This window comes from Neophocaena asiaeorientalis, unplaced genomic scaffold (assembly GCF_003031525.2).
Source record: "Neophocaena asiaeorientalis asiaeorientalis breed wild unplaced genomic scaffold, Neophocaena_asiaeorientalis_V1.1 scaffold71, whole genome shotgun sequence".
Lineage (NCBI taxonomy): Eukaryota > Metazoa > Chordata > Mammalia > Artiodactyla > Phocoenidae > Neophocaena > Neophocaena asiaeorientalis.
In genome coordinates, this window is record NW_020175439.1 from 3,010,156 (window position 1) to 3,035,475 (window position 25,320).

The 25,320-nt window shown below is 43.0% G+C and overlaps 2 protein-coding genes across 4 annotated transcripts in view; one reads left to right on the forward strand and one right to left on the reverse strand.

The window, feature by feature from the left end:
• ALDH1A2 (aldehyde dehydrogenase 1 family member A2) overlaps positions 1 to 6,594 on the reverse strand; it is a 198,404-nt gene extending 191,810 nt beyond the window's left edge. For both annotated transcript variants that reach the window (XM_024767811.1, XM_024767809.1), the window contains exon 1: positions 6,538 to 6,594. The gene's annotated coding sequence lies outside the window, so the exon portion shown is untranslated. The remainder of the gene's footprint in view (positions 1 to 6,537) is intronic.
• AQP9 (aquaporin 9) overlaps positions 1 to 25,053 on the forward strand; it is a 36,495-nt gene extending 11,442 nt beyond the window's left edge. Inside the window, exons 2-6 of one of the 2 annotated variants that reach the window (XM_024767812.1) lie at positions 8,681 to 8,807; positions 14,009 to 14,146; positions 16,114 to 16,232; positions 18,237 to 18,454; positions 24,063 to 25,053. In XM_024767812.1, the coding sequence (XP_024623580.1) occupies positions 8,681 to 8,807; positions 14,009 to 14,146; positions 16,114 to 16,232; positions 18,237 to 18,454; positions 24,063 to 24,237 (777 nt within the window). In that variant the 3' untranslated portion in view covers positions 24,238 to 25,053. The remainder of the gene's footprint in view (positions 1 to 8,680; positions 8,808 to 14,008; positions 14,147 to 16,113; positions 16,233 to 18,236; positions 18,455 to 24,062) is intronic. The other variant, XM_024767813.1, reaches the window with a different exon arrangement.
• The last annotated feature ends 267 nt before the right edge of the window (positions 25,054 to 25,320 follow it).

Sequence of the window (25,320 nt, forward strand, 5' to 3'; positions counted from 1 at the left end):
ACTGACATTACTGGATTAAAGGAGGATATTGGCTTCCTAGATACATTTTTAAAAGAACAATAGTAAATAAACACTAGCCAGGTGTGCTTTGGAGATACTGGAGCAGTTTAGAATGGCCACCTGGGTTAGTTCTTTGGCTCTTTTTCAGTAAAATGTACTAACGGGGCACTTGGGGTGGAGAGGAAGAGGTGGAATTGGTTGACTTCTTGAGTCTTGGTGTTGTGAATAGGTTGAATGCTAAATAAGTGCCCTAAATTTTGGCCAGCTCCACAAGAAATCCACATGGCTCATGGGTGTGGTTTGTAAGTGTAGAAAAGGCCCACCCCACCTCCTCTCAGCCCACTGACTCCCTGGAGTAGCAGGTTTTGTCAGCATTAGGGGGAGGAGTGTGATTTCTGCTGATGACTACAAGACTGGGAGACACTATAAGGAAAGAAAACGAGCAAAAGAGAACAAGAGAGGAAAAGGTTTAACTCTGCCTTCAGGTCTAGTTTTCCCCGGTGAGCACTTGGTCATCTAGTGGAAGTTGTCTCTGCAAAGGGAGCTAGAAATCAAGCAAACAGAAATCCATAAAAAAAGTTTTGCATAAACTAAAAAGTTGCACTTAATCACCAACATGTCTCTTTGATCTCTGAGAAAGGAAGGGAAATAGGGCTGAAAATTTTTCTCTAGGTCATGGGAAGCTTTAGAGAAAAAGTACAAGTGTTGGGTACTTTTCTGAACTAGAGTGATCACATGTGTTGTCAGCAGAAAATCCACTTGTCCTGGCACAAAGAGCAGGTTCTACAAGGAGGCTTCCAACTGCGCTTCAACCTCAGTCTTTTTTCCTCAGACTGTATCTGGTCTGCAGGGAGGCCTTTTATACTGGGTGGATGGTAACAGATGGTTGCTGCCTGGGCTCTCCAAGTCCTTCAACATTCCCAGACAGCCTTTACTCTCAGTACGCAGATAGAAAAAATGGTGCCCCATCTCACTTCCTGTGGAAAACCCAGTGTCCTCCCTGAAAACTTCCATGAATTCTTGGGGGCATTGGTTGGTTCTGATGACCTTTTGCTCTGTCCAATACATCATGGTTAGGAGCACAGTCCTCTGACTAAGACCTGGGATCAAATCCTGGTTCTGTCTCCTTTATTTTTACTATGTAACATTGGGAAAATTGCTTGGCCTTTCCCAGCCTCAATTTCCTCATCCATAAAATGGAGATAATAATACTTCCCCTTCAGGGTGATCATAAGTTAATGGGATAATGATGAAGTAATACAGGTAAAGCACTTAGCATGGAAGTTGGCACAAAGCACACACCAAATAGATGGTAGCTGGTATTTGTATTCCTTTACTCACATTACCCTAAACAGATGAGTAAAGATAGTTAACGTTTCATACAGCCTTTATTCCAAAGTCTATGACAACGTTTCCCAAGGAGCTCCTTTCGACTTTAAAATTTTTTCAGGAGCTTTATAGGATAGAAACTGTTCTTTTAGTATCCATTAATTCTGAAAATACTGAAACAGAAAGGTAGATACAAGGCATGTTAATTTTTTCCTTCTTTGGATAATGTTGATGTGCACAGGGAATCACAGACCTCTTGCGATAATTAGAAGGTTCCCAGGTGATCCATGGCTCCAGGGTGCATGCATTTGCCAACATTTTGCTAAGTAATCCCTAACCTTCGCTAACTGCTTTTCTGAAAGGGCTCAGTTTTTACATACTCACTGAACAAATATTTTGAGTGCCTGTTTTGCACTCTGTTCTGTGCTCAGAACATCTTGGCTTTCACTTTAAAGGAGGTAGTATATGCAAAGGGGATTTGAGAAGGCTCAAATGAAATAAAATCTGTGGACTCATTATCCTCTCTCCTCATCTCCAGCATTTCATTGTGTCCATTAATCAGCCTGTCATAGGGTTCATGGCTCAGTTGGGAACTTCCCAGCAGTCCCAAGTGGTGTGTCTTAGAAATTATACCTCCCACTTTTTACATCTTACCCTCAAATTAACTTCTTCTCTTGAAAAGGCATTTTACGCAGGATTTTTTCCTGCTTGTTTAGATATTTTAATTTTTTTCATAAGTATTGTTTGAGCACGGAATACAAAGAAGCATGAGTGCCCTGGTGAACATTACAGCCTTGGTGGGGTGCCACGCGGCAAGGTGAAATGAAATGACATTGTAAAGACATGGCACAATAAGCAGAAGAGAACTCTGAGGGCTTCAGTTGCCAGAGAAAGCCCTAGGGGAAAGGTAGCATTTTAGCTCAGGGTTAAGAATAGATCGGTTTTGATTGGGAAACATGCAGAAAAGATATTCTGCTGGAAGGTATAGCATGAGCAGGTGTGCAGAGGTGGAAATGAGTGTCATGAGCTCAAAGGACTCAAAGTGACTGGCTGATGCAGAGACCTATGCTGAAGAACCCTGGGCAGAAAGTAGCTGGGGATTGTGAGGCAAAGCCCTGAGTACCAGGTTAAGGGGCAATTCGGTATGCTGGCAATTCCTGAGCAACGGGAGTGGGAGAGTATGTATGTTGTGCTTCATCTGGCATGGTCACTGAGTGGGGAGACACTGGAAGTGGGGACCCTGGTCAGGGGCCACAGAAGAAGACTCCGAAGATTTGGGAATGATTGACTATGGGTAGCCAAGAAGGAGAAGAGGAAGGAATACCAAAAGATTCCAGAATGTATGGCCTGGGTGACTGGGAATGACTGGGGGTACCTCACTCACCAATCAATCTTTTATAGGAGTTCTGCCTTTCAAATGTCTTTCTTCCTTTTCCACTAAAATTCTTTCTCCCACTCCTGCCATGCAAGGAACCTGATAACAACGGTATTTGCCCCCTCCTCTTTTCTAGTGTTGCTTTACTACCAAAAGCACTAAAATCTTGCCATCTATGCAACGACCTATCTTTCAAGAGTAATCACAAATACGCAAAACACCTTGAAGTTCTCGTCAGTTTCTCACTTCCCCTCTCCCCCCAAAATTTTGATCTCATGTTTGGAATGAAACAGTAGCTATTTCTAATATCTGTCATAGATGTGTTTTCGCCCCATTTTTATTGCCAGGCAGTGCATTAGTGGTTAAGTTCACGAGTCCCTTTGTTTCAATTTATTCACCCTGAATTGGGGCTTTCCTTTTGAGTTTATACCAAAGGCAATAATATCCTGCATCTATTATTGTCCTTTGTTGTTTAAATAGTGCCTTCATTAAGGTTACCCCATTTGAACCTTCACTGAACAATCCTATGAAACAAGTCTAGCAGGTATTATTTTTTAATAAATGAGCAAGCTTAGGCTGAGAAGTAACATGTTCATTTACACAGACACCAAGTGTCATAACTGGAAATAACATGTAGGATCTGCTTATTTAATTACGTCCAGTATACTAGATGCTGTTGAAAGGCAAATGAGTTGATTACACATTCGTAAGCATCTTACAAAATTGGGAAAACCAGGCATTAATATGTGAACAGTTGAATTACATCCTGTGGTTAAGTGCTCCGCTAGATAGCAATACAAGCAAGGAGCACAAGGTACATGATTAACTACCATGTCATAATGTGATGCACAAATAAGGAAGGACTGCCTACAAAACAGAAGACATTTACAAAGGATGTATCTGATAAGGGGTTAATATCTCAAATATGCAAAGAACTCATATAACTCAACATCAAAGAAACAAATGTGTATAGGACCTGAACATTTTTCCAAAGAAGACATACAGATGGTCAGCAGGCACATGAGAAGATGCTCAACATCACTAATCATCAAAGAAACGCAAATCAAAACCACAACGAGGTGTCACCACACACCTGTCAGAATGGCCATCATCAAAAAGACAACAAATAACAAGTGTTGGCAGGGATGTGGAGAAAAGGGAACTTTCATGCACTGTTGGTGGGAATGTAAATTGGTGCAGCCACTATAGAAAACAGGATGGAGGTTTCCCCCCAAATTAAAAATAAAACGACCACACGATCCAGCAATTCCATTCCTGGGTATTTATCCGAAGAAAATAAAAACACTAATTTGAAAAGTTATATGTATCCCTATGTTCACTGCAGCATTATTTACAATAGCCAAGATATGGAAGCAACCTAAGAGTCCATCAATAGAGCAATGGATAAAGAAGATGTGGTATGTATATACAATGGAATACTACTCAACCACAAAAAGAATGAAATCTTGCCATTTGTGACAATATGGATGGACCTCGAGGGTATTATGCTAGGTAAAATAAGTCAGAGAATCTAAAATCAAAATACATAAACAAATATAACAAACAGAAACAGACTCACAGATATAGAGAACAAACAGGTGGTTGCCAAACGGGAGGGCGGTGGAGGGATGAGTGAAATAGGTGAGGGAAATTAAGAGGTACAAACTTCCAGTTACAAAATGAGTCACAGGGATGAAAAGTACAGCATGGGGAACACAGTAATACTGTAATAAGTTTGTATGGTGACAGATGGTAACTAGACTTGTGGTGATCATTTTGTAATGTATGAAAATAGTGAATCGTGTTTTAGGTCAATCATACTTTAATAAATAAATAAATATTTTTAAAGTTACTGGGGAGAAATAAGCCAAAATGTTTATAATGTCTGTTCATAGGTAAAGGCATTGTAATTGGGTTTTTTCTTTGTATTTTTATATATTCCTCATATTCTCTATAAGGAGCCTACACAGGATTTTTGGTCTTAAATAATAAACATTTCTAAAAGCTTAAAAAAAATAAGGAAGGATTGTGTCCATTCCTGGGCTCCGTGCTTAAAAGGGGTGCTAACAACCTAGAGCTTATCCACGTGACACTCACTGGGAATCTGAGGAGCCCTAGGGATCAAAGGTGAAGGGAAAAACATCCAGCATAAAAGAACTCAGGGAGGACCTTTTGCTCCCTCTACTTAATGGAGTGCCTGGTATATAAAACAGGCTTCTTCTCTGAGGTCCCAAGAGTAAGCCAGGAGCTAACGAACAGAAGTTACGGGAAAAAAGGACTCCAACTTCATATAAGGAAGGACTCCCCAACCACTGGAACACCAAAAATATTTAGAACAAGCTACCTGATGTAGTAATGAGCTCCCTATTCCTAAAGGTAACCAACATGGGCCAAGTTAATGCCTATTAAAGATGTTGTGATTTGTGTGCTATTGAGTTCAGAACCAAAGCAGTGTTATGGCTGAGAGGTAGCATGATGCAGGGTTTAAGAACGCAGGCTCTGAAGGCTGTACAGTGCTCACCCTTGGAACTCAGCCAAGCCACACAGAGACCATTTGTAGATGTGCTGGCCAATCCACCAGCTGAGGCATCAGCTGACAGCTGACATCAACCACTAGACATGTGACTGTGTGAGCCTTCAGATAATTCCAGTCTTTCAAGTTTTGAACCACCACATTTGACACCAAATGGAGCAGACGTAAGATGCTCTACCAAACCTTGCCCAAATGATAGATTCACAAGCAAAATAAATGTTACCATTTTAAACCACTAAGTTTGGGAGTAGTTAGTTTCGTAGCACTGAATAACCGGAACACAATGTTTATGTGATCTTCTGAATTGCCATTGATCTTCAAGGCCACCTACAGGTACTGAGTCAAGTAGAAGGAGATATTATCTGCAGAAAGGGGCTCAGGTGTCTTGGGCTAATGAGAGAAGAGAAGGCTTGATGAAACTATTGGGAGAATATGAATGAGAAATGAACAAAGACTTCTGGGGGCACAGTGAAGACTAGATCCATGGCTTTGTAATACCCTCCCTCCCCTACATGGTTTTGTGATTTTTTTTACCTACCTGGAGAAGGTAGGTGCTGGATTCTGACAAGAAGGTAGAAGAGACCTTGACGGTCTGTTGATGGCATGCATATGGATGGTGGACTTGGGAAACACAACACCCAAGGAAACAGAACAAAACAGGATAGACTAGCATATTGTTGCCTGTTGGCATGTAAAGGAATCTTAGAGATTGTTTTCTAGATAAGGAAATCAAGATCAGGCATCTGGAGAACAACTAAGTATTAATTGTTCAGTACAGACAGTACAAGTGAATTTCAGAGAAAAGAGGTTAGGTTTAGTGAGAAGAATATGAAAGGGTGATGGGTCCAAAAAAAGATTTCTAGATAGGGAGACCTGAAAAATTGAGACAGGTTGGCTCTTTCTGTGTCTAAGAAGGGGGAAAGTATGGCAGTTCTTCAAGGTTAGAGCACGGAATCATGCTGGAAATTCTATCAGTAATACCATAAACAACAGTTCTCTCATTTTTTTAAGGAAAAAAAATTACAGTGGGTAATTACAGTGGGAAACCAGAGTGGGTGACCAATTCCCTAGCAATCAGACAATGATAACATTAGAATATCCCAGATATTCTATCCAGATCTGCTTCCCTGGTGCTGTGAACGCAGCTGGGATGAAGCAGGCAAGGAAAGATACTAGCAGGCAATTACCTGTCTTCCTCATTGATTTTCCGGCTGTATGAATGTATTTAAAAATTAAGAAGCAGTGATGTCAAGTTGGGCTGAAATCTTCTGAGTAACAATTTCTGACTAGGGTAACTTACCTTGTTCATTTCTCCATCTGCTCCTTTCCTGCAGTGCACAGCATCAGTTATCCTCTCTAGAAAAGAACAAAAAAGCAATTTCAACATCTAGGGTAGAAGAGGAGGGTATTAATCACAATGAAGTTTGACAGGACAGAAGCCTCTCCAGGTCCACTCAGGCCATTTAAAGCTTTTACGCCCCCTGTAGACTATCACAAGTGAACATCAGACCATAAAAGAGGGAAGAAGCTTATGTGGAAAGTCGTAGTAGCTCAGGACTGGCCAGTGTCTGCATGTGTCTCTTCTTACCCCCGGTTGTCTAAATCAGGTCATCTCAGCTGTCAGGAATGTTTTTTCCTTTTTTCAGAAGATGCTACCAAAATGCCAGTTAGCTTGGAAGTTGTGCCAGGTGCATTTAATTGGCTATAAATTAAAAAGAGAGACTGTGGTTTTTGGTTTTTTTTTACATCTTTATTAGAGTATAATTGCTTTACAATGGTGTGTTAGTTTCTGCTTTATAACAAAGTGAATCAGTTATACATATGTTCCCATATCTCTTCTTCCCGCTGGCATTTCCCTCCCTCCCACCCTCCCTATCCCACCCCTCCACGCGGTCACAAAGCACCGAGCTGATCTCCCTGTGCTATGCAGCTGCTTCCCACTAGCTATCTACCTTACGGTTAGTAGTGTATATATGTCCATGCCACTCTCTCGCTTTGTCACAGCTTACCCTTCCCCCTCCCCATATCCTCAAGTCCATTCTCTAGTAGGTCTGTGTCTTTATTATTCCTGTCTTACCCCTAGGTTCTTCATGATATTTTTTTCCTTAAATTCCATATATATGTGTTAGCATACGGTATTCTGACAGTTATTATAACAGATAGGGATCCTAGAAAAAAATAATGTCAAGCCTAGGTGAAATTGCTAGGCTGTGAAATGAACCCAAGGGATTTTTTTCTTTTTGGAAAGGGAAAAGGGAACATGTTCCTGCTGCAACTTTATTTAGCTCTCAGTACAGGGTCTGGAGTCTGTGATTAACGTCAAAGACAGCCCTGTGCATGTGATATGCAGCCCCTGTGCTCCCCTTGAGATGTCAAGTCCTACTTCTTCCTACTGTCTATCAGGTAGAGCTAAATCAATATATCTTAGAATCAGGGACTGGAGTGGATGTTAAAAGATCATCTAGGTAATTTCTCTGCCTTCAAGGAGGAGTAAACCAAAATCATTCTATATGTATTAAATATCCATTGTTTGCAAATTGTATTTCTCTGAAGGACTCCACAAATGGGTCCCAAGGGAGCTATTTAGAATTAATTCATCACTATCAGGAAATGGCTTATGTGCAACTTCTCATATTTCAGGTTCAGACTTCCTTTCTCATTCTTTTGTAAAGGGACACAGGAGCTGGTAATTATCTTCCTGATAAGAAGTCTTCACATTCTTAATCTCTTGTTCCTTAAATACGTTTGTTTCTGAAACCTTTCTTCATATGCCCTTAAATAATATCCATTACTTGATGCTGAGCCCTCCGTCCAGTTGGTTGCTCTTCTTTAGTTATAAAACCCAAAACAGAACCTGTATTCTACAAAAGTTGTGGCTACTTGACATCTAAGAGCAATGATCTAATGATCCTGCAGCCCAGAACTTATTCCTCCACGACCACACTGGCTCTTTCAACCACAGAGTGACAAAGGCTGATGGTGATTCGTTGTCCTGTTGTTTTCCTACCAAACTTGTATGTGACTGTTTCATCTTTCCCAATAACCCTCCCTCACCAAATGTTCCTTTCTTCCCCCCTTACTTCTTCCTGCCCTTCCTTCCTTCCTTTTGAGGTATAACTGACATACACCATTATATTAGTTTCAGTTTTACAACATAATGATTTGATATTTATATATATTATGAAATGATTACTTGGTTTATAAATTCATACAACATTTTAACACTGTGCAGACTTAACAAAACTCATCCATAAGCCAGATGTAGCCTTGGGACCATCATTTTGCTACCTGTGCACAGCTGGAAGATTACCATTTCATTTGCATGAGGCCTGTGGCAGTCCAAGCCATGAGTGTGCTTGAAAAATGCTTCTTGTTACTCTGACTTTCCTTTGTCTTTGATAGTGGCCATCTTCACTTACTTGTTGAGTTCCCTTTCATTCCAGGTCCTTGGATGTGGCTGTGTTGCCCAAGCTGTCCTCAGTCGAGGACGTCATGGAGGAATCATCACTATCAATACTGGACTTTCATTGGCAATAGTAATGGCCATTTATGTTGCTGGAGGTGTCTCTGGTAAGTAATAGAAATAATAATAATAACAGCTACTATTAACTCAACCATTCCAATGTACTAGCACAGTTCTGGGTACTCTACAGACCTTAATTTTTCTAGATCTCAACAGTCCTGCAAGAATATGTATTTGATTCTATTTTTATAGATGACAAAATTTAAATGGCCAGCAAATGCTAAGTGACTGGCACAAAGGCAACACTTAGCAAAAGACAGAGATGAGGGTTGGAACTCAGAACTGACTGATTCCTAAATCTGGCTACGGAATAGTATTCTTCATCTATCAATAGAGTCTTTTACTAGCTCTTCCCCACGCTTGGAAACCACTTCCCAGATATGCTGTGAATAGCCCAGTGAATATCACTCCAACAGAGGCAATTCCCTGGACCTTTATCCACAGCAATCAGGGACAGCCTAGGTCATTTGCAAAATAGCTAGTGTGTTCATGGAGCTGCAGGGCTAGTCAGAAGGTCTTGGCCCAATTCTGTTCTGAGTGGTAGGTTAATTAGAAGCCATTCCCAAGGTTCTGAGGAGCAAAATGAAATAATATTTAATACAGCCTGGGACCTTAGGAAGGAACTGTGGAAATGATCCACTTCCCAAAGGCTTGCAGAATCCTCAGCAGCCTTGTTTGGGGGCTCAGAGAACTAAGGCAAGACTGTTGGTGATAACGGAAGAAGGGATCCCCTGCATGCTGGGCACTGTACTGGGTGCTGTACATACTTTATATCCTCTCACTTCTATAGCAGCACTCTGAGGCCAGTATTATTGTCCATTCTACAGAGAAAACTGGAGCTCCAAGGGATTGAGTAAATTGCCAGAAGCCCCACAGCTGGCAAAGAGACAGATCAAAGATTTGACCCAGGTCTATACGACAGCAAAGCACAGGTCCCCATTATTATACAACATTCCCAGCTGTCTACTATGGGAAGGACAGCACAGGCAGGGCCTATGGGCAGTACGGTCCAGCTGGATCCCAGCACTGTACTACCTACCTAAGACACAAGAATAACCAGGGGAACACCCTGAATGTGCCAAGGCTTAATTACAGTTGCAGGCCTTGACACCAGACACACAACACACTCCTGGCTTCAAATAAGCATGCAGGATGCTCCACTGCCTCCCCTCATGCTCCCATCTACATTCACACAGGTGTTGTTTCCACAAACCATGCAATATAAATGTAGGCATGTTTTCAGCAGTTTTTTTAAAGTAGAGATGTGGTTTTGCAGTATTTCACCTGCATAACACCCTGAATTAAACTTCATCAAATATTTACTTAGGATAAATTGGTCCCAGACCCTACCAATGTAGCTAACACCCTTTACCACCAGCACTGTCAATGTCTGTTTGCATCCACTGATATATTTGGAGTCACGATAGGAAGAGAAGGGACAGGGACCAGCAGGAAGGGGAAGAGGGAGTAAAGTATGGTGTGGAGTCTTCCCATCTGGCCTTCAGACTGGGATTAAGCCCCTGCGCTCAGAGTAAGGGCCAGAACTGATGGGACTGTTTTCACTAGAGGCTGCTTCTGGGTGAGGCTTGGGAGCTGTCCACATTGTTTATGAGAGACTGTGAGATCTCAAAATGCAAGGAGAGGGCTTCCCTGGTGGCGCAGTGGTTGAGAGTCCGCCTGCCGATGCAGGGGACACGGGTTCGTTCCCCAATCCGGGAAGATCCCACATGCTGCGGAGCGGCTGGGCCCGTGAGCCATGGCCTCTGAGCCTGCGTGTCCGGAGCCTGTGCTCCGCAACGGGAGAGGCCACAGCAGTGAGAGGCTCGCGTACCGCAAAAATAAATAAAAATTTTTTTTAAAAAATGCAAGGAGAGCACTTTCTGAGCCTGGCTGATATAAGGTAGCACTGAGTTGGAAAAGGAGCTTATCTCCCCATCTCTGTTTGGAAATGATATTCAAGCTCCCTGAGAACTGGGGGGGAACATGCACAGACAACACACTGGCCCACTGATGACATCAGTGCAGACTCAGTATTGGCTTCAGCAGCCCAGGAACAGGAGAGGAAGACTACATAGGGGAGGTGACTTTCTCACAGTGGCCGCAGCTAACATGCTGGTTTGTGGGCATATGTGAGGCCCTCTTTGGGAATTCCAAAAATAACCAATGTATATTACACATAAATATAAATGGGATCCCACTTTGTGGTCCAGACTGGTAAGATCAGCTGACATCTGGTTGTGGAACATAAAGCATTACTGCATGGCAGTTACCACACCCTGCTCCCTTGTGAACTTGCCAGTAGTCTGGCAATCCAATCTGGCCAATCAGAACTCATAATGCCCTAATTATGCACCATCCCCCACAAAGCGTTTACACTGCCAGCTTGTACCTAGACTATAGCGGTTGTTTTTGATGTAGTTTTTTTTATAAGCAATAAAAATTCACTGAAAAATCAAAATAGCTTTGCTTAATGACAAATAAAATGTTAAAATGATCTCCATCACAGAGTTGTCTGTGGGTGGGGGGCAGGAGACTCGTCTAGGACAGAACCTTGAAAGAGCTCACCTTGCTCACGTAAGACTTTCATCTCAGGCCTCCGGGAATCCAGCTATCCCCCTGGGCTCTTTATGTGAATAATCTGATCATCACAACCACCTTGGCAGGGCCAAGATGTGAGTGTGGCCTTCTCTGACTCTAGCACTCATGTTCTTTCCACTACACTGCTCTGCTTTGTCCTTCGGGTAAGCCAAGTGATCACGCATCTCTGCAAGGAGAAACTCTCCTCGTTGCTTTGCAAAGCACCCTCCCAGGCACACCCTCTCTGACTCCCAAACAACTTTCCCTCTGTAGATCTCTGTAGTCTGAGCTATCTGAATAAAGACCTCTGACTATTTCTTCAACTTTCATATCTTCTTTTTCTTCAATTTTTTAAATTGAAGTAGAGTTGATTTACAATGTTGTGCCAGTCTCTGCTGCACAGCAAAGCGACTCAGTTATACACATAGAGACATTCTTTTTTATATTCTTTTTCATTATGGTTTATCTCAGGAGATTGGATATAGTTCCCCATGCTATACATTAGGACTTGCTGTTCATCCATTCTGAATGTAATAGTTGGCATCTACCAGCCCCAAACTCCCAGTCCATCCCTCTCCCTCCCCACTTCCCCCTTGGCAACCACCAGTCTATTCTCTATGTCTATGAGTCTGTTTCTGCTTTATAGATAGGTTCATTTGTGCCATATTTTACATTCCACATACATCAACTTTCATATCTTGAAAACCTACTAAGTGCCTTGCAGCATGTCAAGGTCAAGGTGAACAATAGTTCCTGCCTCAGGGTGCTTTTGAGGGGCTAAAAGCATAAACCTACCTACAGCAAGTCTTATTTTGGAAGAGGAGCTTGCTAAACAGTAACTGTCCCATTGGTGGACTCATCTGAGGGGAGACATTTTTGATTGGAGGTGATTTCTTACATCCCCTTGTCCTTTCACAATGGGTTCCTCCAGGCTGGCTGGGTGGTGGCTACCCTCCAACCAGCTCTGGGAGAAGAGGAACAGGGCTGGCTCCAGGAACTTTCCACTGCCCTGGGTGCTCCCCTCTTCTAACCCCTGTTTCCAGCTTCCCTAGGAAGCTGTACTCCTGCCAGTCTCCAGAATTATGACTCTCTTAGATTTAAAAGTAAAACAAAACAGGTGATATGTGTGTAAGGCTTCAGGAAGTCACCTGTGCTTTGATATATTGGCATTTTCTTGTTCATATTAGCCCCAGAGTGGCAGAGGCAGGTGAAGAAAGGACCCTCACGGTGTAGTCAGCAGTCAGAACCCCTCCACTGCAAGCCCACTTTGGCTTAGAGACTCAGGAAAAGCATAGCTTTCTTCACGCACTGGGGAGAGGAGGGAAGGCTTCCCAAAACAAGCTCACCAATAGGTTCTGTGGGGGGTCAAATGGCAAAGTGTCGTCACCATCATCATCATCATCACTCCTTTGTTTACAACTATTTCCACAACCCAGAGGTCCACATTTCAGTGTGGTCATATTGACAGTTACTCTAATTCCCCCCTCCACACTAAATGTCATTGGCACTCTTCATATGAGTGTCCTTCATCCCTAGAAATCAAGCCCATATGCTCAAAGATGATCTTTGAAAAATTTTTCCCTGCTTTCTAAGGCAGAGAAACCTTTATAAACTTGGTGAAGAAGATCTAGAAAAGAACATAGGCCCAAGAGTTCAAATAAACCTGAATTTGAATCCTAGACCTACCACTTATTAGCCATGTGACCTTAAAATGTTACTTTACTTCTGTGCCTCAGTTTTATCAGCAGTTAACTGGACTAGTACCCACCTCACCGGGTTCTTAGGAGGATCAAGTGCATGTAATACGCCTATGACAGCATCTGGCAAGTGTTCAATATGCATTGTTGTTACTGCTGTTACTAGCAAAGCCAGCTGGGGATATCAGTAACCTACCCCAGAGCAAGCCCTCTACCTGACCTTGCAACTGGGTTAGAATCAAAGAGGCTGATTTCTCTAGTCAGACTTTAGGCTGGAGTGGAGGAGGAAGTGTTGCTCCATTTGTGTGTGTGAGATATACATCGTTTATGCAGAGAAACTACAGAAAATCCACTCAGACACTGTGACTACCTCAAAATAAACTGAGCCCCTTACCTCAGTGAGAGGCACAGCCCACAAAGGAAGGGCCATTTCCCCTTAAAGAGATATCTCTTTTCAGTCCTAAGATTGTTTCTATATCCTCTGGACATGGACTTAGAAATGACTAGATATAGATTTAAATCTTACAAGTATAAGTATATTGACTTACAAATATACTGAAGTTAACTGTTTATATCAATCTCTTTGGGGTTATTGCTTTATAGTTAGGCAAAACCCAGTAGATAGATGATATAGATAGATAGAGAGAGAGATGAGAGAGAAAATGAGCCACTTGAGTACAAGTTTCTTTACATATTTGACTTTCTTTTGAGAAAGCTAAACTTCCTAAACAGTGTCTAATGATGCCATGAGGATTATTAGTCCTCTCTTCCTCTCCACTCAAACACACACACACACACACACACACACACACACACACACACACACACACACACACACACACCTCTCTCTCCTCACATACAGTTCCTCACCTAGAAGACTGAATTCTGCCTGCAGTCCCTAGATAAGGTTTCCTTCACAATAATTCTCCCTGGCCTGCCCTCTGACTTTCCTAATCACCTTATCTTCCTTGCAGGTGGCCACATCAACCCAGCTGTGACTTTTGCAATGTGTCTTTTTGGACGGACGAAGTGGTTCAAATTCCCCTTTTATGTGGGGGCCCAGCTCTTGGGAGCCTTTTTAGGGGCTGCAACCCTCTTTGGCATTTATTATGGTGAGTAGGACAGGTAAGAACAGGAAACGTTCTCCACTTGACACGCAGTTCTAAGAGTCCTAAGTTCTAAATAATGGGGCCAACATTATCATTAGGGCACGTTCAGGAAGTCTCTTAATGAAAATGGTCACAACTTAAATGGAGGACAGAACTTAAAGGAAGTATATTTTTAGACCCAACCAGCACTACACTGTGAACAATGCCAAAGTAAGCAATAGGCCACTGGCTTCTCCATGGCTTTCTCTGATTTGGCTGGGAAGGGAGCCGTTGACTTGTGGCAAGGAGAATGATGAGTAAGTACTTAAAGAAGGAATCTGGAACAAAGTCTTTGAAGGAAGAAGCATAGCAGAACACACACACACACACACACACACACCTCTGTCTCCTCACATACAGTTCCTCACCTAGAAGACTGAATTCTGCCTGCAGTCCCTAGATAAGGTTTCCTTCACAATAATTCTCCCTGGCCTGCCCTCTGACTTTCCTAATCACCTTATCTTCCTTGCAGGTGGCCACATCAACCCAGCTGTGACTTTTGCAATGTGTCTTTTTGGACGGACGAAGTGGTTCAAATTCCCCTTTTATGTGGGGGCCCAGCTCTTGGGAGCCTTTTTAGGGGCTGCAACCCTCTTTGGCATTTATTATGGTGAGTAGGACAGGTAAGAACAGGAAACGTTCTCCACTTGACACGCAGTTCTAAGAGTCCTAAGTTCTAAATAATGGGGCCAACATTATCATTAGGGCACGTTCAGGAAGTCTCTTAATGAAAATGGTCACAACTTAAATGGAGGACAGAACTTAAAGGAAGTATATTTTTAGACCCAACCAGCACTACACTGTGAACAATGCCAAAGTAAGCAATAGGCCACTGGCTTCTCCATGGCTTTCTCTGATTTGGCTGGGAAGGGAGCCGTTGACTTGTGGCAAGGAGAATGATGAGTAAGTACTTAAAGAAGGAATCTGGAACAAAGTCTTTGAAGGAAGAAGCATAGCAGAGAAATGGGCTGGGTGGGGAACCTCTTCTCCCTTCCATCCAGTAGCCAGGGCTTCCATTCTGCAACAGTCCTGGGGGAACCACAGTACTGACGATCAAAGACCCAGACTTTAGTTCCATGTGAACTATGTACGTAGCTGTGTGACTTCAGTAAGTCATCTGACTTTATTGGTCTCAGTTTCCTCCTCTGGAAAATAAAGGAATTGAACTAGTAGGTGACTTCTTAGGCCCTTCAAACTAAAAAATCTTGGGGTTCCATAAAATCAAGTGTTAAAGTAGTTCCTTCTCTCTAACCCAAGGTAAGTCGTAATACTTTATGACTCTCAAACTGAAGCCCTTAGGAACTAGAATTTATGAGCCAAGCCTGAGAGGTACATTGTGGAAAGGGACCTCTTCCCACAGAGTATCCTAAGAATTAGAGTGTAAGAAGACTAAAGAATTACTCAAGACCAGACCAGAAACCTAGAGCACCAGCTGCTGTGGCCAGAGAGGCCTGGGGGTGGTACTGGCTATGTCGGGGACTGCTGTGTTCCTTGTTCTAAGGGCATCTTCACTGTACCTTGATGCCCTCAAATTCTGGACTGCTATTAGGGGTTACTGAGAACCCTCTGGGAATCATGAGCTCTGCATAGAGCAAGTCCAAGCTTCACTTTCAATTTTAGTCAATCTTGAAAATTCCAAGAATTCCCCTCAAAGAAAAATGGTTCCCAAGACCCACTGGATAAAGATTTGGCTCAAACGTGGAGTGAACCATCAAGGGCAGCCGGGGCTTTCTCTCTCTGACCCGCTATCCTGGGAGTTCTCTGGGTATCTCTAAAGCTACCATACTGTGAAGTGAAAAGAGGCAAATGATATGGATCTTCGTAGCTGAACCTGAGGGTTCGCCTGTACTTGTTCAGCACAAGACCTGGCATAGGCCTACGTCCCTCCCTGCCCAGAGGACACTAACATGCCAGAGCTCTGTCTTCCATAGATGCATTTCTGTCTTTTGCTGGTGGAAAACTGCTCGTCGTGGGAGAAAACGCAACAGCACACATTTTCGCAACATACCCAGCTCCGTATCTGTCTCTGGTGAATGCATTTGCAGACCAAGTAAGTGTACATTCAACAAAGACCTAACTTTTGTGAAAAGACATAATCTAATAAGGGGGATGCAGAGGAACATTATAGGCCTATCAGAAAAGAAAGGCTATGTTTCCAAAGTCAGAGGTCCCTACGCATAACCCAAGCTTTGTTGACAAATTTCTGCCCTTGCCAAAGTTGATACCACTACGGGTTTCCTGCCTCCTCTTTAATACATACACTTCTTCCACATCAGTCAAGTTTCAGAGAAAAGTGCATGACTGGACATTTCAACCCCTGTAGGGGCAAATGGGGTTTGTTCCACCTAACTGTCTCTTTTGTGCACATGATCTAAACGTAGAGGCCACAAGAAAAGACACTGTGATCTCAGTTCAAGGACTGTGAAGTGTAGTAGTTGAGCTTAGAGTATCCCAGGTCTTCTGTGTCTCCCCACGTGCATAGGTTTATCCAGACTCTCTAGGCAGCTAGAAGTGTCTCTGCCTTAATGACATTTAAACAAGCTGCATCCAAGCATCTGTCGTGTAGCCAATAGCACAACTATTCTGGTCTAAAATCACTTGTCTGGTTCTCATCCTGATTCTTCTGCTTATGAGCTGTGTGCCCTTGGGCAAGTTTCTTAACCTCCTTCTATCTACATTTCCTCATCTGTAAACTGTGAATAAATAGGATTTATCTCACCGATTGGTGTGAAGTTCTAATGAGAAAAAGCATATGAAGTACCTGGCACATAATAAGTGTCTGGTAAACAGAAGCTATGATTTAGCTGTTAAAGTAAAATAATAGTTTGGAAATTTTAGAAACTAGAGAGTGGGGAAAACACCCACTGTACCACACCACTTCAGAATACCTGCTCTCATTGTTTGTATAATCTCTTACAACTTGTTTTTATGTTGTTTTCAAGTATAAAATATAATGCACATATTTTTCTTAATATCATAAGCATTTAAAAATGTTACCAGATAGCTCTTATATTTGTTTTTTTGTTTTGTTTTGTTTTGCGGTACGCGGGCCTCTCACTGTTGTGGCCTCTCCCGCTGCGGAGCACAGGCTCTGGACGCACAGGCTCAGCGGCCATGGCTCACGGGCCCAGCCGCTGTGTGGCATGTGGGATCCTCCCGGACCGGGGCACGAACCCGTGTCCCCTGCATCGGCAGGCGGACTCTCAACCACTGCACCACCAGGGAAACCCTTGTATTTGTTTTTTGATGGCTGTATAATAGACTATAGAATGGGCACTTCATAATATAGTTAGCCCTTTCCCTATTGATGTGGACTCCACTTTTTCAATACTTTAAATGTTTGACTATTTATTTGCATATTTGCTTTATGATGTTTCCATATTTTAGATTATTTCCATGATGTGGTTCTCAAAATATCCAACTGGGTCAAATTCAGTACATAATCTTACGGATTATTTTTAATGCATGTTGCTAAATTACTGATAAATTGCCTTTCAAAAGTGTAGTATGTGCTTAGTTTAATTAGGAAAGCCTGAGAGAAGTGGTATCCGTTCCCTAACACTTGGTATTGTTCGTACTTTTTTTTCATTGTGAATCAGTTTTTCCCTCTTATTTGTTTCTTTAATCTATTTTTCTTTTATGAATTTTCTTTTCATTTCCTTTGCCCATTCATCTACTGATGTCTCACATTGTTTTTCTCACCAATTTGAATGAGCCCCTTTGTTCATTTTTCCAGCCTGTAGCTTGTTCTCCACTTAGCTGGTAGTAGCTCAGCAGGATAGTGTAGTAAAGATAACAGTCTCTAAAGCTGAACTCTCTGGATCCACACCTGCCTGTCACTGACTGTGTCACCTTGGGCAGGTAACTAATCTGTAAAGGAGAATGATATCAGCACCCATGTCTAAGATGGCTGCGATAAGGGTCTGGCACAGAGTGCTCACCCAGCATATGTTACTTATTACTAGGTTTGTTTTTAATGAGAGTGGGTGAATTTTGAGGTGGGCAAGGGGGAAGAATATAAACTAAATCCCTTGTATATTTTCTCCCTCCCCAGGTAGTGGCCACCATGTTTCTCCTCATTGTCATCTTTGCCATTTTTGACTCAAGAAACTTGGGAGTCCCCAAAGCCCTACAGCCCATTGTCATTGGCTTCCTGATTGTTGTCATTTCTTCCTCTCTGGGAATGAACAGTGGCTGTGCCATGAACCCAGCTCGAGACCTGAGTCCCAGACTTTTCACTGCCTTGGCAGGCTGGGGGTTTGAGGTCTTCACGTAAGTAACAACGGTCAGGGAGGAGGAGGAAGATTCACACCGTGCCTCAATGGGGAGGGCTGTGCTTTGACCTGGAGATCCAAGAGAGTGCAGATGGGAGGGTGAGGTTAAGTGCGTCCTCATCGTAAGTGTGGAACGTACCACTGGTGATTTATGATACGGGGTGTGTGTGTGTGTGTGTAGGAAAGAGAGAGAGAGAGAAGGGGGAGGGAGACAAAGATAGACACAGAGACATAATAAGAGACAGAGAGGGACAAAGAGACAGAGAAAGATAGAGAGGCTCTAGATAGATTCAAAGAGATAGGTTTGTCCTATATAATAATAATTTCTCAACTGGTATATGGCTTTATGTGACTATTTTGTATGTAGAACTTGTCTATGTATTCACTTTGTGACAAAGGGGTAGAATTTCTATCTTCTGATACTACTATAGGGCTCTTTCTAGGAGACCATGCTAGCTTCGCTTCATTCATTCATTCAACAGATCTACCTTAATCACCACCTATGCTGTGGTTACTGTGCTAGGCAAGGAAATTTCAAAATCAGATAAGACACTGGCCTTGAGGAATGTAACAAGTGCTCTGGTAACCCCTGAAACAAAGTGCTAAGGGAACACAGATGAGGGAGTGACTACCTCTACCCAGGAAGCTGGGGGGGGGCACCAGAGAAGCATTGAGTGCTGAGCTTATTCTTTTTTTCTTTTTTTTTGGCCATGCCATGTGGCTTGCGGGGTCTTAGTTCCCCAATCAGAGATCGAACCCTTGCTCTCGGCAGTGAGAGCGCGGAGTCCTAATCACTGGTCCTTGAATTCTTGAAGCATAAGAAATTCCTAGTGGAACAGGCATCAAAGAGAGCCTGTGCACAGGAAGTGGCAGGACCCCGTGCCTTACACCTCAGAATGTGCTGCAGAAACATGCCAACTGCTGGTACCAAGCTCCCAGGACAAACTCTGCTCGTTAATTCCTTCCCACCGTCCCCCCCTAAAGTCATGGTGGCCAGTCCCCAACCACTCATCACATCTCTCTCTGGGAAAGGCACCCACCTTTGTTCCCCAGGAAACAGGGCTCTAACATGGAGAAAGAGAAGCAGGGAAAACATGTGTGAGCAAATTTTAATGTCTGCTGTGGGAACAAAACACTTGAGTGTCCCTAATGCTGACCTATATATAGCTGTACACAAGTGATGAATTCATTTAAGACGAGCAAATTTTAGTTTAATGTCTGCTGTGGGAACAAAACACTTGAGTGTCCCTAATGCTGACCTATATATAGCTGTACACAAGTGATGAATTCATTTAAGAGTTTGGGTTGCCTTCACCATCGTGAAACACAAGCTACTGAAATCACTGACACTATTCTGATAACCACCACAGACAGCATTAGAGCTGCTATCGCGTAAGCACCATGAGGACAGAGACCTTGACCATGTTTTCACTGCTGTGTCCGCTGTGACTAGGATGTGGTCTGGCACATAGAAAGCCTCAATAAAAGCTATTGAATAAAAGTATGGATAGGGCTTCCCTGGTGGCGCAGTGGTTGAGAGTCCGCCTGCCGATGCAGGGGACACAGGTTCGTGCCCTGGTCTGGGAAGATCCCACGTGCCGAGTCCCTAATGCTGACCTATATATAGCTGTACACAAGTGATGAATTCATTTAAGAGTTTGGGTTGCCTTCACCATCGTGAAACACAAGCTACTGAAATCACTGACACTATTCTGATAACCACCACAGACAGCATTAGAGCTGCTACAGCGTAAGCATCTCGCGGACAGAGACCTTGACCATGTTTTCACAGCTGTGTCCGCTGTGACTAGGATGTGGTCTGGCACACAGAAAGCCTCAATAAGAGCTATTGAATAAAAGTATGGATAAATGCTATGTGACACACATGTCCTAGGAGATGAGGGATAAAAAAGAATCAAGAAACATGCCCTATCTTTAAGAAACGAACAATGCAGTGAATTTATAGAGCAGTGGTTCTCAGCCAGAGGTGATACTGCCCTCAGGGACATTTGGCAATGCCTGGAGACACTTTGGGTTGTCACAACTGGGGAGGGTGGGGGCAGATGTTGTCACCAGCATCTAGTGGGTAGAGGCCAGTAGAGGGATACTGCTAAGCATCTTACAGTATCCAGGACAGATCGCCACAACTAAGAATTATTCAGCCAAATACGTTAAGAGTGCCACAGTTGAGGAGCTCTCTTCCAGAATGATCATACTAGAACGTGAAAAGGTTGAACAAAATGCCAACTAGGAAGATCATTTGTATTCTTCCAATGTACTGTCAAAAGCATACGTTAAAGATCTCCTTATTTCCAAAGCCCAGAATTGGCCCATGAGTTTCCTATAATCCCAATTTCCAGAGGTTCACTCCAGGAGACCACTGCCCCTACCATCAAGACACCTCTGTGAGCTTCACACAGACCCTGAGAACAAAGGTGCCCCACAGTGATGTGACCTCTATTTGAGCCCTGCTTGGTGATTCACCCAAAGTTCTAAGAGTGATGGTGGTTCTAAAGAGGTAGAGATCTTGCCTCTTTTCTTTGCTTTGTTGAGTATATGGCAGGAGACCATGTCTGTGGGAGAATGCTGAAATCACCTAATGCCAAACTCTGAGCACCATGTCCCTTGTTTGCATCAGGGTCTTTTCCCCTCATTCATGCATTCATTCATCCATGCAGCTACCTGATTTCTTATTCAAGGCCCTGTGCTAAAGATGCCCCTCACCGTTGTTGCCCTTCACTGCTTTATTTACATTCTATTTCAGAGTAGTGAGCATAGGCTCTTACACAGGTTGGAGCTGTCAAGTGCCATTAAAGAGATTTGACTAATTAACTCCAAGAGTTGAAAGAAGGTTTGTAGCTCCAAATTTGAGAATTATGGGGGTGGAAGTAGGGGCATTTTGTAGTATTTGGACATGCTTAAACAGCAGACAGAGAGGATATTTCAGGCAGAGAGGATTCTGTATCCCAAGACAGAATGTTAAAATAACACATGATCTAGTTTAGTTGGAAGGGTGCATGAAGAAGCTTGGAAGGGCAATTGTTTCAGACCATTAGAGGACCTAGATTCCCAGAATGAAACTTTGGGGTTTTTGCTCCTCCCTCTTCTGTAGGTTATAGGAAGCAACAAAAGATTTAGGGCAGAAGTTTGACATGTTTAGAACTTCAATTTAGCAAAACTGATCCGACATTATTATATAGAACAGATTAAAAATGAGCAGAGGGGGCAGAAACCAGTTAGGAAATAGCTAGACTGACTGATAATCCTCAACCAAAAAGTCCCCAAGGAAACCGTTGAGGGATAACAGGACTCCAAAGTGTCCCTAAAGTGTCCCATCCTTTCAGGGTTCTACATCCAAGCTAAGCATCTCAGGGGACTTTCTAGTTTGGATCCACACCCAAGGTCTCAGATAAAACCGAGACTGCCTTGGATCCTCACTTGCCCCTGTATGGCACGGAGTGACGATGACAGAGGGAGTGGGGCTCCAGCAGGTCTGACAAGGGCAAGACAGACCCCGGCTGACTCTTGCTTTTCCCTTAAGTATTAGGATGTAAGCGAGTGGTCTTCACTAATTCACTTTAAAGTGTTGATAACTTAGTGGATGAAGGATCTCAGGGGTATTGTTAATTTTTAAAATAGTTTAACCAAAGGAATGAATCCCACATGATGGTACCGTAAGCAATTAACACAGACATATTTCTGGCATCCCCCAAATCATAGTGTGCAAATAACCTTGTTTACCTGTGAGGCCAGGCAGGGAACCGTATCAGAGCTCCTCCATTTAAGCCTTGTGAACCTGGTGCAACACATCCAGCTCAAGAGGGTCCAGCCAGTGAAAGGAGGACATGTGAGCGGGCAGATATCTTGGACCCTAACCTGTTAAATGACAGTAAGAGATGTGCCACAAACCAGTGATGGAAGAAAGGAAGTGATGGACCAAATAAGGTGGCTTAAACTTGCTTCATGTGCTTACCTGAAGAGAAGGCTCCGAGTTCTTTAAAGCTCAGGTGCCTCTCGTAGAAAATTCCACCTGGATTTGGAGGCATGGGAAAGGGCGCTGTGAGAACAACTGAATGCAGTGACCTCGTTCCAGTGCAGTAAGAGTGACATCTGCTGGCCACTGTGCTTAATGACGGTGCTCTTCCCCGGAGCCCGCGTTTATGCTCTAAGACTTATTATCTTATTGTGAGCCTGCACTGATGATCTAAGATTCAGGATCTAAGAGAGTGCTTGGAAGATGCAGGTGGAAGGGACCACTGTTCAGATGGAAGAATGAAGCTCAGAGATGAGGAGACTTTGCCCAAAGACCATCTGGACCCTCCTGAGATTAGAACTAAATCTCATGAATTCTAGGACAAGCCCCTTGTTTTGTGCTTATTTCCTTTATTACCCTTTCTAATAAAAAACTGATACAAACAAAAGGTCCCATGGAAATATGTATAGTTGTTAGGAATAAAACTAAAAATAGCAGCCATGAATCCTTCCCCCAAATAGAACACTGTGAAATTCCCATGCGTAGTTGTGTTCCTCTTGTTTCCTCTGCCTGCTCTGCATTACTCTGAATTTTTTTTTTGTTCATAATTATCCTGCTTTTAAAAAGTTTTATCTTGGGCTTCCCTGGTGGCGCAGTGGTTGAGAGTCCGCCTGCTGATGCAGGGGCCACGGGTTCGTGCCCCGGTCCGGGAAGATCCCACATGCCGCGGAGCGGCTGGGCCCGTGAGCCATGGCCGCTGAGCCTGCGCGTCCAGAGCCTGTGCTCCGGAACGGGAGAGGCCACAACAGTGAGAGACCCGCGTACCGCAAAAAAAAAAAAAAAGTTTTATCTCAAACGTACATATCCTTAAACAACATATTGTATAGTTTTACTTGCTTCTGACCACTCATGGTCCTTTCTACGGAATTATTTAAGTGGATTTTCTATCTCCAAAAGAGATGGTGACAATTCGCAAAGGCACCTGCTTTCTCTCAGAACTATACCTCCAATACAATGTGCTGACATTGAGGATTTCTGGAGGGGAGAGGGAAACATGGCAGAAAGTCCTTATCAGAGAGTAAGTTTAAGTAAGCTGTGACCTCAAAATATAAGTACTGAATTCAATTATATTTAGTAGGTAATTCATATCTCTACCTTTGATTTTTTTTAATTCACTTATTGGCAAATGTTTCCTGACTGTTTATTTTGTAAGTGCCCTCATATACCAATCATGTCCAGGAATCTCTCCACATCTCCCAACCATTTGCAATCCCCAGGGCTCATTATTTCAGGATGAGGGGAAGGCAACTCCTGAATAATCAACCTGAACTTTCCCTAAATGCCCTCAATTGTAGCCATGGGTTCGGGGACTATACTTTCTGAAAGGAAAATAAATGGGACATTTCTCTCACAAGTACTAATAGGACAATGGAATAGATCATCTGAAATCAGGTATACTGCAAAATCTAGGATGATGGTTGCCAAGCTACAGTGAGTGCCCTTATACTTAGCTCTTGCTGATTTAAAAGGGAGTCATGAGCATGAGAAATGACTAGCTGGCTAGTGAATAACTAGCAGTAATACCAGGAAGAAGGCCAAGTGGTGTATCACTAATTTCTTTGTTTGATTTCAGAGCTGGAAATAACTTCTGGTGGATTCCTGTAGTGGGCCCTTTTGTTGGTGCTATGGCTGGAGGCCTCATCTATGTTCTTGTCATTGAAATCCACCACCCGGATCCTAACCCAGACTGCGAGGAAGAACAGCCAGAGGACAAACCAGAGAAACATGAACTTAATGTGCTAATGTAACAGCATGCTCAGCTCCGGGTTTACAATTGGCTACCTACTGGGCTTTACACTTCACAAAGCACTTTCACACATATTATCTAATTTAATCCTTATAGTCACTGTCTGGGGTAAATATCATGCTGCTCATCTTTCAGATAAGAAAACAAAATCTCAGGGAAGTTGAGTTGCCTAAGGTCACATGGAAACTTGAACATCACTGAATGCATCCTATACCTTTCAGAAGATTAGTGACTGGATGAAAACCTTGGCCAGCCCCTCCTGACCGGCCAGAAGTGAGACTGGAAGCTGCCAGAACATGTACACCTTCTGGGCATCATTCTTTTGGATCCTAAGTTACGAAGACCGCCACTGTCTGGTTTTATTCCCACTGTTACTGAAGCACTAACAAAGGAAAGAGGTAGCCATTAGATCATACTTTTCATCTGCTGAAGAACATTATCAGAGGCCTCCCTTCCTAGGCCACGCTTAGTCTTGCTAAGTCTTGATCTTCCTTCCCTGCCAATTCTAACACTGTACATTCCAGGAATTTCCTCTTGGTCAGGCTCCTCCCTGTCACTTTGGTCAAAGAAGTCTGTGAGTTACAAGCACCAGAGAAACTGCTCTACATCAAGTGATGCACCTTCAGTCAAACTGTTATAAACCTCAGAATTCCCAGAGTTACCCAGTTTCTCAACTGCTTTGTGATGATAACAAAACAAAAAGCACATGTGAATGTCTCCAGGGGCCTATAATAGACTGTAATAGATTGATATATGGATTTTTTTATTTCTCTGAAACTACTTGTCATTTCCTATTTGAAATAAATTTGGGGTGAGGTTTTATTTTGGAGTTTTAATAAGTATTAAGATCGCTAAGTACACTTAGTTCAGAGGTTGTCTGTCCTGTCTACAAATTGAGATCTCTGGGGAGCTTTTTAAAAAATGCTAATGCTCAGTTGGTCATTGGTAAACATCTCAGGTGATTCTAATGTGCAGCCAGTGTTGAGAACACTGACTTGGTTAAAGTACATGGGTATCCTTGAGAACCATGTCTAGTGGTGACCGGGTAATTCCTGGTAGGATTCTCAGTTTTGGGATCCTCAGG